This window comes from Marmota flaviventris, chromosome 17, assembly GCF_047511675.1.
Source record: "Marmota flaviventris isolate mMarFla1 chromosome 17, mMarFla1.hap1, whole genome shotgun sequence".
Taxonomy (NCBI): Eukaryota; Metazoa; Chordata; class Mammalia; order Rodentia; family Sciuridae; genus Marmota; species Marmota flaviventris.
This window is the reverse complement of record NC_092514.1, coordinates 33,489,667-33,508,663: the sequence shown is the minus strand read 5'-3', so window position 1 is coordinate 33,508,663 and position 18,997 is coordinate 33,489,667. Positions and strand designations below refer to the sequence as shown.

The 18,997-nt window shown below is 41.2% G+C and overlaps 1 protein-coding gene across 1 annotated transcript in view; it reads right to left on the bottom strand.

The window, feature by feature from the left end:
• Nucleotides 1–3,558: 3,558 nt before the first annotated feature.
• Nucleotides 3,559–18,997, bottom strand: part of Blmh (bleomycin hydrolase) — a 47,338-nt gene continuing 31,899 nt past the window's right edge. Inside the window, exon 12 of the mRNA XM_027924509.2 lies at nt 3,559–4,620. Coding sequence (XP_027780310.1) covers nt 4,469–4,620 — 152 coding nt within the window. The 3' untranslated portion in view covers nt 3,559–4,468. The remainder of the gene's footprint in view (nt 4,621–18,997) is intronic.

Genomic DNA, 18,997 nt, shown 5'->3' with positions numbered 1-18,997 from the left:
GCTAGATTCCGTTTAGGGCTTTGTACCTATGTTTATGGGTGAGATTTGTATGCAGTCTTTTTTTTTTTTTTTTCACTTATCTTTATCAAGGTTATGTCAGGCTTATAAGCCACTAAGTTATTTTTCTTTCTTTCTTTTTTAAACATCTTTCCTCTTGGGCTCATCAAGATTCCTCAGAGACTTGCAATTTCTTGCCTGTTACAGTTCTAGCAGCTCTAAATGGCCAGACATTCAGGATGTAAATGCTCACTTAATGCCCTCATGGTCCTTACACCCTTGCCTCTGCTCCTGATCTCCAAAAAGTATTTCTCTCCCCAGAGAAATCTTTAAGGTTCGGATGAGTGGAGAAAAGGGGGTCTCCCAGCTGCCTGGAGTGGGGAGGGATCTGACATGGAGCCCTTCAGTAACCCTCCGCCTCACAATTCCAGGGGTAAAGCTATCTGATGCGGTCACATCTGAGCTTTGTGGGGGGCGGTTACACAATGTAAATTAGCTTATCACTGGTTTTCTTCACCACTGGCTCAGGACTCAACTTTTCAGCTCTGGTAAAATCTTTCAACACCCACATCTGCTTTTCACCTTCAAATCTTGTGCTCTCCTGTCCTGTTCTTTATGAGATTGTGGATTTGTCTTGTAAACAAATTCCCTTTGCTGTTACTTTTGACAAAGTTTGAGTTTTCTTTTCTTCTGTTCCCCCCCCCCCCCCCCCCCCGCAGTGCTGGGGATCAACCCCAGGGTCTCACGAATGCCAGGCAAGTGCTCCACCACTGAGCTGCACCCCCAGCTGTCTTCTATTTTTCTGGTATCTGCAGCATCTCTGGTAGCCTCATTTCCAATCCTTGTGTTTGCTTTCCCCCAAAGATTTGTTAGTTTGCTTTTTTTTTTTTTTTAGAACCAAATTCTGGCTTTCTTGATTCTGGGTTTAATTTCTGCACATCTTTCTTTAGGTTTATTTTGCTATTCTAATTCCTTTCTTTGTACTGGGGATTGAATCCATTGGGTGTTTTACCACTGAACAACACTCCCAGTCTTTATTTTTTATATTGGAATAGGGTCTCACTAAAATGCCAAAGCTAGCTTCAAACTTGGGATCCTCCTATCTCAGCCTCCTGAGTAGCTGGGATTCTGAGGTGTGCACCACCATGCCCAGCACCATAAGTTAATTTCTAAACATACAGGGGAATTTTATCTAGCTTTGCTGTTGCTGTGACTCATTAACCTGACTAGAACAACTTAGGAGGAAAAGTTTATTCGGGATTCATGGTTTCAGAGGTCTCAGTTACTCTGGGCCCAAAGTGAGGCAGCAGCGGAAGAAAGCTGCTCAGCTCCTGACGGGGTCAGGAAGCAGAGCCCAGAGAGACCCGCAGGGCAGATGCACCCTTCCAGGGCACACACCCAGAGACTCACTTCCAGTCAGTCCATTTAAACTAGGATGGACTGAACCCCAAGGCACTTAAAGACTGAGCCACATCCCCAGCCCTTTTTAGTTTTTAAATTTGAGACAGGGTCTCGCTAAGTCGCTTATGGCCTTGCTAAATTGCTGAGGCTGGTCTCAAACTTGTAATGCTCCTGCCTCATGCCTTACAGGCATGTGCCATCATGCCTGGCTCTAGTTAACTTTTATTCTACTTTCTTAGCAAGCAAGCAGCAGTTTTATTGCAAAAGTGCCTGTAACAGACTTCTCTGAAGAGAAGGGGCCTGGAGCTAGAAGTCACTCTAGTTTTTAATGTTGGTTTCTCACCTGACTGGTACTGTGTTTGGAGTATGAGCCACATGATGACCCTTTGACATTTGTTGAAGTTGATTTCACTGTCCAGTGTGTGGTCAATTTTTCAAAAAGTTCCCCAAGTGCTCAAAAAGAATGCGCAATTGTTAGATGTAGTGTTCTACACATGTCCATTATGTCAAAACTTATTAAATGCTTAAATCTTTTATTACATACTCATCTGATGGTTTGGTTGGTTGAGCTATTGGTAATTGTAAAATAGTTAAAATCTCCCATTATGATGTTGGATTACTTATTTTTACATGTAGCTGTCAGTCTTTTTTATATAATTTGAGACTCTGTTATTAGGGGTATACTGATTTAGAATCTTTACATTTTCCTGGAGAGTCAAGTAAACTTATCATTATGTAGTGATTCTCTCTCCAGTAATGCTTTTGTTTCAGAGCCTTTCCAGGGCCACTGAGTCGTACAACTCCAGGGAGGCCATGCACATTACAGTTCATGTAAGTGCCATATCCTGGAGTCATATAGTCTGTTTGGTTATTCAGAGTAGCACTGATTTTGTGGCTTATTAGTATCACTTCACCAGATTTATTTTAGTACCAGCATGATAGATCTTTTCCATCCTTTTTTATATCCTAGGTTGTCTACGTCTCTTGTTATTAGCATATGGCTACATTTCTTTTAAAAGTCCAGTTTATTTGTCTTTTAAAAAAATCTGTTTATCCATATTGTAGTTGGCATCGATCTATTTCTGACTTATTTTGAATATTCTATTTGCCCTGCCTTTTCTTTCCCCTATCCTGTCTTCTTAAGGATTACATTTTTTCATTCTGCCTATTCTTGCTTGGAAGCTGTTATCCTCTGCATACTTCTTAGTAATCTAGACATTTTTAGCATGCACATTAACATATAGAAGTCTAAAGTTAATAAACATTTATTTTCCTGAATTACATAAGGGCCTTATGTTAAGCCTATCACTCCCTATCTGCTACTTTAATTTTATCTTTTATTGAACCCTATAAGACTTATCTAACAGTCACTTTTTGTCGATCCATACATTTATCACTTTCTTTATTTACGTTCTTTGATGAATTTTTTTGTGGTATTGGGGACTGAACCCAGGGGTGCTCTACTGAGCTACATCCCCAGTCTGTTATATTTTGAGACAGGGTCTTGTGAAGTTGTTGAGGCTGGCATCAAACTTGCACTCTTCCTGCTTCAGCCTCCTGAGTCTTATGTGGCTTTTCCCCCACCTCCCACCCCCATACTAGGGCTTGAACTCACTGCCTTGTGCATTCCAGGGCTCTACCACTGAGCCACATCCCTTCTTTGATGCATTTCCAACTTTCTACATTAGATCATTTCCCTTTTGAAGGGGCAAACTCAAGATTTTTTTTTTTTTTTCTAAAACCATCCTTGAGCTTTTATCTAATTTTATCTTGGAAAGTGCTATGACAAACAATATCCTTTGCTGGGGTGGGAAGATTCTTGGGAAGCCAGAATAGTAGGAGGCTCAAGTACTGATGGAAGTCCTGACCTGAGGGCTCTGCTCATTTGCTTAAGAGAAGTGGAAGCTAGTGGCCGTCTAGCCTACTCTAAGGCTGGGCTCAACAGAGCCTCACTGCACCCCCTTGTAGGGACCCCAGATCTGGAAAAAGGGGAAGCCCTTTGTAGAAGCCAGTGAGGCCGGGAAGGATCAAATATCCTGTAGAAGAGCTAAAGTAGGAAAGCACTGAGCACTCCTGCTGTTTTTTCACTTTGAGGAACATAAGCCACCTGGTTGCTATCACTGTAGCTAAATAAACACTTCTTAGATCAAAAAAGCCAACTTATTCTCATTTAGCAAAGTGTTTTATTCAAAAGCTTCTCAGCACCATCTAGTTGTCAGAAAGAATGAATATCACCTTTTCCTGCCCACCCAACCCCCAACTCAGAGGCAGAGGCTAAACCATTTGGCTGGAGCTCCCCCTAATGATGGGAGCTGAGATCATGATAGGTACTGGTTGTTCCTCACCCACTTTCTCCAGGCCTCTGGTTAACCTGACTCAAGCAGAGCTGCGCCCCCACAGTTCACAATAACAGGAAGGAATCATGTCGGACCTGATCAACCTCCCATTCTTGAGCTATCAGAGGCACATAAAATCACCTTGAAGAAACTGAATTCAGTGACTGCCATCTAGGAAGGACAGCGATCTGTGAGGCAGCATGCAGTTTAGAGAGCTCAAATCTTAGGTGACCCTCCCCCAATCTACGCTAGGATCAAGGAGCATTAGGTCCATTTTCTCTCCGTACACCTCAGTTGCTCATCCTCTCCTGATCTCCTGTCTTATTACAACAGACACTGAAGGCTTTTTTCTTCTTCCAGCACCAGAGACTGAATCCAGGGCCTGCCTCATGCTGAGCAAGCGCTCTGCCATTGAGCTATATCCCAGCCCCACCGAAGACCTTTTTGACAGAGTTAAGACAATTACATCTGATTAAAATGCTAAGAGATCCTGAGCTGTTGGAGATGAGGAGTAGATAATATGACCTGATCTTTCCCTTTTTTTTTTTCTTTATGAATATTTTGTTTCAGCATAAAGCACACTTCCCGAAGAGGTTCCTGGAGGAGACTGGAAATCCAAGAGTCTGTGTCCTGTGGGAATACACAGTCACCTGTGTAACTTTGGCTTCAGTCCCTGGATCTGTCCTTTGCAGCTACTGCAGGTCCCAAGGGAGGAGGAAAAAACCAAGGCAGTATCACTCAGCCAAGGCCCCCATAGGGTCCCACGCCGGCAGGATGATGGGCTCCTGCTCTAGCACAGCCAGCACCTCTTCAGGGACGTGCTTCCTGTCCACCACCACCTCATAGACATACTCAGAGAACCACTCATCGGTCATGCACAGGTAACCTGGAGAAGAGAACAGAAGCTCATGAGTCCAGAGAGTGGGACAAAGAGCAGAAACACTTTGGTACCACAAAGACACCTCTTCCAAAATACTATATGTTTTTCAGCTTTCCCATCTGCAATCTTTATTCAAAAGCTTCTCATTAGCAATTTGTGAAGTACACATAATAGCCATGGCTGTTTACTAATTAGAAACGGAGGCTCAGGGGAACTCAATCATGTGCCCAGGTCACACGGGTGAGGTAGGGGCCTTGGACCTTGGGCTGTGACACTCACTGCTCAGCTGCCTTGCTGATGGTGAAGGCTGGGAGGGAGGTGGAAAAGCATCTTGTTCACATAGGAGGCAGCACCTCGGTTCCTGCCTGCCCTCTCAGCATCACTGGTTGTGCTCTGATCACACACTCCTAGAGCAGCCAAATAAGCTGCTCCTGGCACCCTGATGGGCCACGTTCCCCCAGGCAGCCATTCTTTTGCAGATGATAGGGTGTGGGTCAAGTGATCACCAGTCCTTGCTTTTGTGGGAAGAAATCTGCTGTGAGAACCAGGCAGTGCTCAAAGACTCAGGACAGCTGTTGATCCTGCCCTCCTGAGTAACGGCCTAGGATTTATGAATTTCTCTGTGGGGGCAGCACTTTACAGAGGTTCCCGTACTAACCACCCAAGTTGAGAACTCACCTGAGAGAAAGTGCTATCATCAGGTACCTGTCCTAGCAACCTGCTTCTTCCCATTAGGAAGATTAACCTGTATCTCAGGCTCCACTAGGACAACACAAAGTCCTCCCAGGAACATACTTCCAACAAACTTGCATCAGAAAAATGCTTTGCCTACACCATTGCTAAGGTGAAGAGCAAAATTAATGTGAGAATAAAGTATATATATTGAAAACAAGACAGGGCTACTGGGCCAGGGAGGGAATTACAGAGCCCCCCAAATATGTACTTCGGCAGAAGCAAGTACACACACATCAAAGGACTCACAGGAGCTAGAAATCATCGCTGTTGTCACCACCACCACCACCACCACGATCATCCTATATCTGGCATCTCTCTATAGTAGACACTTTACAGCCATTAGAACCATTTTTATTTCTCTAAAGTGTTTGTATAATCCTGGGTCTGTGCTATTCATTTCCTACTACACAAGACCAAGAGAAAAGACACGAATGTCTCTCCCAGGAGAAGTGCAGCAATTCTCAAACTTCTTGGCCTCAGACCCCTTTATACTCTTAAATTAAGGACTCCAGGGCTGGGATTGTGGCTCAGCAGTAGAGCGCTCGCCTAGCAAGGGCGGGACCCAGTTCAATCCTCAGCACCACATAAAAATAAAGGTATTATGTTGTGTCCATCTACACCTAAAAAATAAATATTGAAAAAAAAATTAAGAACCCCAAAAACTTACTTATGTGAGTTGTTTCTATTAATATTTATCATGTCAGAAATTAGAAGACTAAAAAAATTAATTCATTTTTAAAAATAATTTTAAACTATTAATATAAATAATTTTTAGAAAAAAAATCACATTCCCTGAACAAAAACATATACTTTTGGGAACTGTTGCTCTTAAATCTGGTAAGGTCATCTAGGTCCACTTCCCAGTTCAGGTTTTTTTTTTTTTTTTAATTAAAAACCTCCGACACAAGTCAAAGTCAGCTCATCCTGACTAGCACATGTATTCACCCTTAAAAGAAAATGCCCCGAAGAAGCGCTCAAGGGGCCAGGGGGTTGAGACACAGCTCAGTGGCAAAGCACTTGGCCTAGCTAGTGTGAGGCCTTGGGTTTCCATTCCAAGCACCTCAATAAAGAAAAGAGAAAGAGCCGGGTGGGGTGCTGCAACCTGTAATCCCAGCGCCTTGGGAGGCTGAGGCAGGAGGGAGGCTCATGAATTCAAAGCTAGCCTCAGCAAAAGCGAGGCCCTAAGCAACTCAGTGAGATCCTGTCTCTAAGTGAAATACAAAATAGGGCTGGGGATGTGACTGAAGTTGAGTGCCCCTGAGTTCAATCCCCAGAACCAAAAAAAAGAAAAAGAAAAACTGCTCAAGGGCTCTGACCAAGTCTTAGGGAATACATCCTTATTCCTGCTGAGCAGACTCCTTATATAGTGCTCTTTCTCTCAACAGGCAAGACAGGAAGTCTGAGAGAAATGCTTGTCATTTGTCCTGATTATATACCCAAAGTCCCTGGCATTGCTGGTATCAGTCAGTCAGAATCTTAACATCACCTCTATCAGTGCCAAGCAGTTCTAGCAACCAACACTTTGTCAGATGAAGGGCCAATCTGACTTTTTGTTGTATCCTAAGTGCATGCTTCCTCAGAGACTCAGCATCTCCCTTCTCAAAAGGGGCTGTGAGTGAGCAAGAGACCAGAATGTGCAATACCACACTATACCATCTGACACATCGGCCATCCCTCCTCTTATGGCACTGCAGGCTAAACACATTTTAGAGTAGCTCTGGGCAGTGAGAAAGGTAAGGGACAGGCAGATTCATGTAATAAAGTTCTGTGTCTTTATAACAATACTATCATCATAAGATCAAATGAATCTTCAAGAATACCCAGAGAAAATGGACAATAAGTACATCTACACTATCTTGTCCCAAAGCAGATCAGATTAAGTCCTCACAAATTAAAACTCCTATCATTTGTAATCCACCCTTTTAATGTCCCTGCCAAGAGGACCTGCCTTGATTAGTGTCTCTCTTCAGGATATGAGTTCTTTGGGGGCCCACAAAACCCTCACAGTCTAGGTGGCTGCCAAGTAATTGCACCCTGAGTAGATAATGGACTGTGGCTGCTGTAACTGTTGACACTGTGCGTCTCCGAGTTTGACTGAGAAGATTAAGATCGATGTGTCTGAAAGCCAGGAATGCTGTGGAAGAGCAGCAGACCAGCTGATCAGGCAGGGTGCTGGTGGTCATTCTGATTTCAGAAAGGCTGCAGCCCCAGCCCTTGAGCTCTCTAGCCATTAGAAACAGGAACTCGCTGATATACAGAAATGCCTTTGATTTATGCATGTTGATTTTATATCCTGCCACTTTGCTGAATTCATTTATTAGTTCTAGTAGTTTTTTTGTAGACCCTTTTGGGTCTTCTAGGTATAGAATCATGTCATCTGCAAATAGTGATAATTTAAGTTCTTCCTTTCCTATTTTTATGCCTTTAATTTCTTTCGTCTGTCTAATTGCTCTGGCCAGTGTTTCGAGAACTATATTGAATAGAAGTGGTGATAGAGGGCATCCCTGTCTTGTTCCAGATTTTAGGGGGAATGCCTTCAATTTTTCTCCATTGAGAATGATGCTAGCCTGAGGCTTAGCATAGATAGCTTTTACAATGTCGAGGTAAGTTCCTGTTATCCCTAGTTTTTCTAATGTTTTGAACATAAAGGGATGCTGTACTTTGTCGAATGCTTTTTCTGCGTCTATTGAGATGATCATATGGTTCTTATCAACACGCATAAATCAAAGGCATTTCTGTATATCAGCGACAAAACCTCTGAAACGGAAATGAGGAAAAACACTCCATTCACAATATCCTCAAAAAAAATAAAATACTTGGGAATCAACCTAACAAAAGAGGTGAAAGATTTATACAATGAAAACTACAAAACCCTAAAGAGAGAGATAGAAGAAGATCTTAGAAGGTGGAAAAATGTACCCTGTTCATGGATAGGCAGAACTAACATCATCAAAATGGCGATATTACCAAAAGTTCTCTATAGGTTTAATGCAATGCCAATCAAAATCCCAACGGCATTTCTTGTAGAAATGGATAAAGCAATCATGAAATTCATATGGAAAAATAAAAGACCCAGAATAGCAAAAGCAATTCTAAGCAGGAAGTGCGAATCAGGCGGTATAGCGATACCAGACTTAAAACTATATTACAGAGCAATAGTAACAAAAACAGCATGGTACTGGCACCAAAACAGGAGGGTGGACCAATGGTACAGAATAGAGGACACAGAGACTAATCCACAAAGCTACAACTATCTTATATTTGATAAAGGAGCTAAAAGCATGCAATGGAGGGAGGATAGCATCTTCAACAAATGGTGCTGGGAAAACTGGAAATCCATATGCAACAAAATGAAACTGAATCCCCTCCTCTCGCCATGCACAAAAGTTAACTCAAAATGGATCAAGGACCTAGATATCAAATCAGAGACTCTGCGTCTGATAGAAGAAAAAGTTGGCGCCGATCTACATATTGTAGGGTCGGGCTCCAAATTCCTTAATAGGACACCCATAGCACAAAAGTTGATAACAAGAATCAACAAATGGGACTTACTTAAACTGAAAAGTTTTCTCTCAGCAACAGAAACAATAAAAGAGGTAAATAGGGAGCCTACATCATGGGAACTAATTTTTACTCCTCACACTTCAGATAGAGCCCTAATATCCAGAGTATACAAAGAACTCAAAAAATTAAACAATAAGAAAACAAATAACCCAATCAACAAATGGGCCAAAGACCTGAACATACACTTCTCAGAGGAGGACATACAATCAATCAACAAGTACATGAAAAAATGCTCACCATCTCTAGCAGTCAGAGAAATGCAAATCAAAACCACCCTAAGATACCATCTCACTCCAGTAAGATTGGCAGCCATTATGAAGTCAAACAACAACAAGTGCTGGAGAGGATGTGGGGAAAAGGGTACTCTTGTACATTGCTGGTGGGACTGCAAACTGGTGCGGCCAATCTGGAAAGCAGTATGGAGATTCCTGGGAAAGCTGGGAATGGAACCACCATTTGACCCAGCTATTGCCCTTCTTGGACTATTCCCTGAAGACCTTAAAAGAGCGTACTACAGGGATACTGCTACATCGATGTTCATAGCAGCACAATTCACAATTGCTAGACTGTGGAACCAACCCAGATGCCCTTCAATAGATGAATGGATAAAAAAAATGTGGCACTTATACACCATGGAGTACTACGCAGCACTAAAAAATGACAAAATCATAGAATTTGCAGGGAAATGGATGGCACTAGAGCAGATCATGCTTAGTGAAGCTAGCCAATCCCTAAAAAACAAATACCAAATGTCTTCTTTGATATAATGAGAGCAACTAAGAACAGAGCAGGGAGGAAGAGCAGGAAGAAAAGATTAACATTAAACAGATACATGAGGTGGGATGGAAAGGGAGAGAAAGGGAAATTGCATGGTAATGGAGGGAGACCCTCATTGTTATACAAAATTACATATAAGAGGTTGTGAGGGGAATGGGAAAATAAACAAGGAGAGAAATGAATTACAGTGGATGGGGTAGTGAGAGAAGATGGGAGGGGAGGGAGGGGGGATAGTAGAGGATAGTAAAGGTAGCAGAATACAACAGTTACTAATAGGGCATTATGTAAAAATGTGGATGTGTAACCGATGTGATTCTACAATCTGTATTTGGGGTAAAATTGGGAGTTCATAACCAACTTGAATCTATTGTATGAAATATGATATGTCAATAGCTTTATAATGTTTTGAACAACCAATAAAAAAAATAAATTAAATAAAAAAAAAAAGAATTTATCAAAAAAAAAAAAAAAGAAAGAAAAGAAAAGAAACAAGAACTCCACAAGGAAGAAGGAAAAGAAAGCAAAATGGGAGACTCCAGGTTAACATTTAGGAAAACAAATAAATAATGGATAAAGAAGGTCAACTTCAGGCACTGGGGTTGTGGCTCAGCGGCAGAGAAATTGCCTAGCATGCGTGAGGCACTGGGTTCGATCCTCAGCACCACATAAAAATAAGCAAATAAAATAAAGGTATTCTGTCCATCTACAACTACAAATAAATAAATAAATAAATAAAAAAGAAGGTCAACTTCAGAAACTAAGGTGAAATTAGGGACTGGGGCTGTAGCTTAGTGGACAAAGTGCTTGCCTCGCAGGTGTAAGGCCCTGGGTTTGATACTCAGTACCAATCAATAAATAAAGATATTGTGTCCATCTACAACTAAAAAAATTAATAAAAAAGAAAGAAACTAACGTGAAATTAAATTGTATTTAAACTTCAATGTCTTATTACATGCAATAAGAAAGAAATAAAATAAGTGAGCAATCTTTCAAAGAAACTAGCAATGTTTTTGTATTTTGTAAGAGAAAGAGGAGGATCCATCTACAAAGGTTAGAAAATAGTGTCTGTGGATAAAGCTGTGGACTGGTGAGTGCACTAAGAAGAGATCCAAAGGACTCACTTAAGGCAAGGAAGAGTTTACCCAGGAAAGTTATCTGAAATTCTGCCAGGGACCTGAGATTAGCCAGCTGTCGTGGTGCACACCTGTAATGGCACCTCCTTCTCCACAGAAAATCTTAACTAAGCTTCCCCAGAAATCTTCACCATAATTGATTTTAGGACTATCAGCAAAAGAGTCTCTACAAAAGAGTTCAATGTAGGTAAACTTCCTATTTTCCTGTTGCTTTGTTTTACTTGGTGGCTGGCCTGGAAGAAATCAGCACTCCAGGTGCTGAATTCCCCTTTACTAGTTTTTCACAAGCATTTATCCAGTATAGTAGTTTGTAGAAGTGTGTTTGCAAATGCAAAATGTTATAAAAAAGACAGGTCCTTTAACACGGCCTCTGGCCTTGAGCTGGAGCTTCACAGAGATGACTACTTTCTAAAATAAAAGAAGTTACCAACTGGGCTCCATGGTAACAGCTGGCAGAGGGAGGAAAGAAAGAAAGTGAAGAAGCTCTCCCTTCTCAGGTGCTGTCCTTGAAGGGTTAACTTGCCCAGAAGAGTGAAAGAAAAAGCTACTTTTATATGAACTTCTGAGCCCCTTCCCTTACATGCTGGGTATAAAGTTCTGAAACTACCTGAACTCCCGGTTCAGAGGATTTATTGATTACAGCGAAAGCTGTGTCTTCTGAACATGGCTGCAGCCAAATAAAACTGCTTCCTGCTATCTTCGGTGCCCTGCCTCCTCTGTCCCCTACAACACACCAGTAATCCCAGTGACTCAGGAGGCTGAAGTAGGAGGATCACAAGTTTGAGGTCTTGGCAACTTAGCAAGACCCTGTCTCAAAATAAAAAGTAAAAAGGCCTGGAGATGTAGATTGGTGGTAGAGCACCCTTGGGTTTGATCCCTAGTTTCCCACCAAAAAAACCCCACAAAAACCTCTCAGACTAAATTAAGGTGACAAATAATTTACAAATTTCATTTATGAATATATTAATTGGAAATATTTTACATTTTCTGTTGACTTTGTGAAGTATTTTACTTCACTAACAAACTATTATTTTGCTATTTTAAAAAAGGGCAACAAAACCAAGTTATCTGATCTGTTCTGGTGGATCTGTCCAGCAGCATGGACTTACTTCATTAAGTCACTGCCAATCCTTCCTCATGGCCCTAACTCAAGGCTGAAGTAAAGGTCTCAGAAAGGAAAACAAGGCAACCTCACTGGCAATTATCTCACATTCTTTTCTTTTTTTTTTTTTGCGGTACTGGGACTTGAACTCAAGGATATTGAAAGCAGGAGATAGAAACATGTATGTTAGCAGACAGGATTAAGGGCCACTCTCTGGTGTTTACTAGACTTGGTGCAGTGGTGCAAGCCTGTAATCTCAGCAAAACAGGAGGCTGAGGCAGGAGGACTGCAAACTTGAAGCCAGCCTCAGCAATTTAACAAGGCCCTGAGCAACTTAGCAAGACCCTGTCTCAAAATGAAATCAGCTAGGGATGTGGCTCAGTGGTTAAACGCCTCTGGGTTTAATACCTGGTAGCTCCCCCATCTACCCAACTCCTGCAAAAAAAAAAAAAAGGAGTTTACTAGTGAGCTTGTGACCAGAGACTCCACTGGAGTCTGATGGTGTGGGCCAGAACCCTAAGCCTATCCCTAAGGTGAAGTGGTACATGATCAACACCCAGATTGGACAGGAAGCACCATGGACACCAGGTGCCCTGATGTGATTGGACTCAAAAACCTACTGCTTTTAAAATTTCTAGCTTATGATCTTCAAGGCCACCTAACTCACCTTTAACATAAACCCCTAGACAATAGCCACCCCTCAGAAACCCTCCTTGGGATGACTCCTCCCTTTGCAAGAGCTCTGCTTTCTATTACTTTAATAAATCCTGTTACTTTTGCTCTCACCCTTTGTGTCCATGGATCTCATCTGAATTCATGAAGACAAAGAACCACAAGTCCTCCTGCTTCATATCCTACCATGGAGCCATATCCCTGGCCCTTTTAATTTTTTATTTTGAGACAGGGTTTCACTGTTGTTCAGGCTGGCCTAACATTTTGAATCCTCCTGTCTCAGCCTTCCCAGTTGCTGGGATTACAGGCATGTCCCACCATGTGCAGCACCAATTAAAATTTTAGGGTTAAGTAAATGGGTACTATTTTTGTAATTAACTCTTCCTCCACATTAAAAAAATTTTTTTGTATGCTATCTATAATTTTCTTTTATAAAGTGTCTGAGATCTCTCCCCCTTTTTAATTGAAGAGTTTGCTTTTTCAGTGATCAGTAAGAGCACACTATATATTTATATTGGCTAAACACTTTTTCCTACTGTATAATCTGCCTTCTAATTTAGTTTACATTTTCTAGCCTACTAAGGGTTATTGTTTTTATGAAGTCATATTTATCAATCTTCTTTTTTGGTTTACAACTTTGATTTTATGCTTACAATTTTTCTACTATTATTATGAAAATATAAATATAAGAAAAAAAGTAGTAAAAAAAAATCATTAAAAAGTCTTTTTTTTTTTTTTTTTGGTGGCAGGGGTGCAGGGGGATGAGTGGTCTTCTGGGTCTGAACCCAGAGATCTTCTACCATTGAGCCACACCCCCAGCCCTTTTTATTTTGATATAGGGTCTCACTATGTTGCCAAGGCTGGCCTCAAATTTGTGATTCTCCTGTCTCAGCCTCCCAAGTCATTGAAAATACAGGCATATGCCACCACGACTGGTGAAACATAGTCTCAGTAAAAAACCCCACAGGCTCACTAAGGCCTTGGCATTGTCTAGTCCCCACCTATGAACACAGACAATTTCAATATAAAATTAAATGCCACAGGGCGTGGTGGTGCACACCTGTAATCCCAGTGGCTTGGAAGCTGAGGCAGGAGAATCATGAATTCAAAGCCAGCCTCTGAAAAAGTGAGGCGCTAAGCAACTCAGTGAGTCTTTACAATATGTGCAATAACAGCTGTACATACTCAGCACTTAACTGGACAAGGCACTATTTAAACACTGTACACGTATTAACTCACTGCAATATTGTTTGTAATAGTTAAAGACCAGAAACAACCCAATAGTAAGGGAACTGCTTAGATAAACTGTGGTATATACAGACAATGGAAGACAATGAAGTTTATTGATGTGGAAATATACTGATAAGGAGATGCCTCCAAGACACACTGTTAAAAGAAGTGAGAAAAAAAATGCAGAGCAGGATAGAAAGTATGCTATATCTGTGGAAGAAATAACACAATATAGGGCTGGGGATGTGGCTCAGTGGTTGAGTGCCCCTGAGTTCAATCTCCAATACCTAATTTTTTTTTTTTTTAAATTATGTGCCAATGCCATTTCTAGGACAATGTCCTATAGTTACAAAGTTCTTGCATGCACACAAGATGTATCCATGTGCAATGACAGCTGTACGTCCTGTAAGTCCTCAGCACTCAAATGGGCCAGACACTGTTTAAACATTGTACACATAATAACTCACTGCAATATTGTTTGTAATAGTAAAAGACCAGAAATAACCCAATAGTAAGGGAACTGGTTAGATAAACTGTGGTATATCCAGACAATGGAAGACAAGGAAGCGTATTAATGTGGAAATATACTGATAAGGAGATGCCTCCAAGACATACTGTTAAATGAAGTGAGAAAAAAAAAATGCAGAGCAGGGTAGAAAGTATCCTACCCCCATGGAAGAAAAGAAAGCAATAATACATTTTAAAATATATTTACACTTACAAAAAAAAAAAAGGAAAGATACACCAGAAACTAACAGAAATGGTAACCTTAAAGAAGGGGTGGGGAAATGGAAAGGAGAGTGACAGAGGGAAAAAAGATTCCCCTCTATAAACTTTGTTATTTTGATTTTAGAACAATGTTAATTGTATTAGCTATTAAAATAATTATACTTCAGGAAACAAAATAAAAAACACACACATTAAAAAAGAAAAAAAAAAAAACCCTGTAGGGAGCTTTCATTTCACAACGCAATGTCACATATACCACCCCTGCTTTGATTTTAATCCTCACAATAATACTCTAAGGCAGGCATGGTGGGTTTTAGTTGTCTAAAAATCACACAGCTAGTAAGCAAAGCCCATATCAACGCAGGTCTTAATTTTCAATTTAGAATCTTTACAGGGCTCAGATTCCTCCAACAGAGCTCTTAGCCTTGTCAGGTAGTTATGGCTGCGGTGACAGCATTTAATCTAGCATAAGCACTAATAGTTTGGAACCAACCCGATCTGCTCACAAATCACAAAACAATAGCCAGAAACCCAGTTTCTATAGGGTCTGTTTATAGGTATTAGTCTTTAAATCAGAGATGCCATGTGTTTTAAGTGTGTGCATTTAGAAGGATGGATAACAGGATGGCCAGAGGAAGGGAACCAAAACAACCACTTCCAATTATGACTGCCATTTGGACAGTGATCTCAGAGGAGGCTTCTTCCTCCAGAGTAAACACAGAAGTCTGGCTCGGGAGTGAGGACACATTAATGTTCTCGAACCTTTTGCTGATAAAAAGAGGAGATATCCATAGAGCCGGATATTACTGGTGGCCCCTCTCAGAAACAAAGGCTAGAGAAGGTCCTATCTGCCTGGTAAAGACATCAGAAAAAACATGGAGTGGAAAATGCAGTAGGGAAAATGGGCTGTTTGGTCTGTGTTTTGCATTTTTAAAAATCATCCACAACAAAGTTCAATCAGCAGAAGTGTACCCATCCTGAGAAGTGCACCCTACTAAGGAGCCCAGAAGAAGCCTGTTCATCACAGGGCTGGTTTCTTCTTTGTTCTCTGGACAGTGAACTTGAGTCAGACAAATTTGAGAGCTCACACGACTCAGCCAGGCTCTCTGACATTGGACAGGGTGAGGAAAGCACAAATTCAGATGTCATCCAAGGGTCTTTCTTCCCACCAAATTTCAATGACTTCTCTCTGACCCCCAAACTACCACTACTCCTATTTGTTTCAGGCAAAGCCTGCTTTTTGGTCATTATTCAAAAGCTCCATGGATGGCAGGCCATATTATGTCTTTTTCTTTTCTTTTTTGTACTAAGGATTGAGCCCTGGAGTGTTTAACCACTGAGCCACATCCCTTTTTTATATTTTATTTAGAGAGAGGGTCTCTCTGAGTTATTAAGTGCCAAGCTAAGTTGCTGAGGCTGGCTTTGAACTCGCGATCCTCCTGTCTCAGCTTCCCAAGCCACTGCGATTATAGGCATGCCACATTATTTCTTGGCCTTACTTCTTTGGTCTATCTAAAGCATGTTCCAAATGCCAAGACTGCCCTTTTCTGCTATAATATTTCTGGCTGGCCTTCCCTCACCCTTTTCCAAAACACATCACAGCCCTACCTGGAAGCCCTAATCTTTCTAACGCTAATTCGCCCTTGAAGAACTCGTAGGTTCCAGTCACTCACCCTCTCCCTGCAGTTCATCCCCTATTACTCTACACCTATGCCTGCTGCTTATGTTTCACATACACGGATCAAGATTACAGCTTCAATGGTCCCCTCCTCAATTTCCCCTGATCCTGCTTTACTTGGCATTTGAAGGAATTTAGTACTAAAATGCTGCTGATGTGGCATAACAGGACATGGGCTTGCACCCCCATCCCTCCCAAAGCTTCTTAAACCACTTTCTAATCCAATCCCAAAGCCCTTTTCCCTTGACTCAGTTTCTTTCTGTCCCAGCACTCTCCACATTTTCCCTGACACCACCAAGTCTCCTAGCTTCTAAGGTGCTCTCTCCATCCCTCACCCTTCCAAAAACCTTAGCTTCAATGTCTTTCTACTTTTCTCCCCACTGAGGGGCCCTCCCTGGTTCTTCCTCTTTCTCTGACATTTGCCTTCTTGGAGAAATCATCTTCTTCTTTGCTTTTCTCGGTCTATTTATCCTATATCTTACAGTCTGAGGAGCACACCATGAATGCCACTTCTGTCACATCACAGCCCTCTTCAAATTTCCTTCCCATGTCCCAAGGGATTAAGTATAAACTCCTCTGAGGGCCAAAGACATTCATTCCACCACGGCCTGTGCACGCTTCCCTGAATCCCATCAATAAATATGAGCTGATGCTACTGCTAATGGTTTTTCCTCAGCATCAGGTTTATTCACCTCTACCACTTTCTCTCACGAAACTAAGTACACACTACAGGGTATCAGGGTATGCATCCAGTGAGTGGTGATATAGCACAACAGTCACAATGGCACCTGACTTCTAGAGATCTGAAGCTGGAACCATAGGACAAGTTAGAAAGCCTTCCTCTAGATGGGAAAGGTGAGGGGGCCTGATGTTCTTGTTCTCTTGCTTTCATTAGCCTATGGCTAATAGTAACAACAATAGCAATGTTAGCTAATATTTTTTAGTACTTCTTATGTGCCTGGCATAGTACTCACCACAATCCTCTGAAGTAGACAGAATTATTATCCCTGTTTTATAAATGAGAAAGCTGACAGATTAAAGACCATGACCAAAATTATATAGCCAATATGGGATAGCAGGGATGCATTCCCAGTCATAGGTACTTTTTTTTTAGCCTGAGGCATGTAGGCTACTTGGTTAATAAAGACAGATGATGAAAAATCCATTTCAAAGAACTCAGTTATCCAGGTTTAATGGTAGTAGCACTTTCCCTAAACCTGGAGGGACATGAAAACTCTCTAAGGCAACATAACAAATTTGTATATTGCTCCTTTACAGGATATTAAAATCTCTGTTTTCAGTTCATACTTGTTTCAGGAAGTTCAGCTCAACATTGCCTATAATTTATATTACTTGCCCTTGAAGCCAGAAGGGAACCTCAAGCAGATCAGCAAATGATTATCTTTCATAAGTCATATATACGTGTGTGTGTGTGGTGGTGGGGGGATACTGGGGATTAAACCCAGGAGTGCTCTACCATTGAGCTACATCCCCAGTCCTTCTTTAAAATTTCATTTTGAAACAGGGTCTTGCTAAGTTATCCAGGTTGACCTCAAATTCATGAACCTCCTGCCTTAGCTCTGGAGTCACTGGGTCACAGGCCTGCAAAACTGCACCTGCAAGTCATATACACTATTAGGGATGCTGCAAGTTCTGAATTCCAATTCGATCCCTGACCCTGCACAACCTAAATAAGCCAAAACCTCTCAATATGTTTCAAGTCTCCTCACATAAAGCATGGATATAACCACCTGCATTCACATGTTGATTACCTTGATGCCATGCAGAAAAATAAATACAATTACATTAGCAAACTTTATCTTCTTATAAAGTAAGATGCTATATAATGGTATGTCTTGAGTACCTTGGATAGAAATAAAGAATATTCATTTAACTCTTTAGATTTGTGTGAGAAAAGATGGTGCATCCCTGTAACCCCAGTGACTCTGGGAGGCTAAGGCAGGAGGATCACAAATCTGAGACCAGCCTGGGCAACTTAGTGAAACTCTGTCTCAAAATTAAAAATAAAAAGGGCTGGTCTGGGCACAGTGGTGAATACCTGTAATCCAAGCAGCTCAAGATTACAGGAGGATCATGAGTTCAAAGCCAGCCCCAACAACTTATTGAGGCACTTAGCAACTCGGCCAGACCCTGTATCTAAATAAAATGTTAAAAAAGGGCTGGGGATGTGGCTCAGTGGTTAAGTACCCCTGGGTGTAATCCTCAGTACCAAAAGAAAAAAAAATGGACTGGGGTTGTAGCTCAGTGGTAAAGTCCCCCTGGTTCAATCCCCAGTATGGAAAAAAGAAAAGGAAAAAAAAAAAGAAAAAGAAAAACCAAAGATTTGTCTGACAGTCTACAGTCTGAAAAATGCTTTTACACATTTGATGCCATTTGATGGCTACAGAGAGACAAAATGTAGGATTTCATAAGGAAACAGTAACTATCCATGTTACTAATAGAGAAATGTGAAACTAAGGTTAAATTACTATTCAGGATCTATGATCAAGAATTAAATATTAATTCTCTCCATAATTTGCCTGGTTTCACAGTGTAAGATTACAGGAAGAATATGGTGAATTTTGTGCTAAGCATTGGGCATACTGTTTCCAAGTGGTAGTTTGTCTGATGAGGCAATTAAAAGCCATATGTTGGTTTATTCAGATATACTATGAATTTGCCACATAAGTTTCTTTCTAGATTAATATCTAACATGCCAAAGTCTCTAAACAAAATCATCAAGAGATTCCTTTTTAGGAGTAA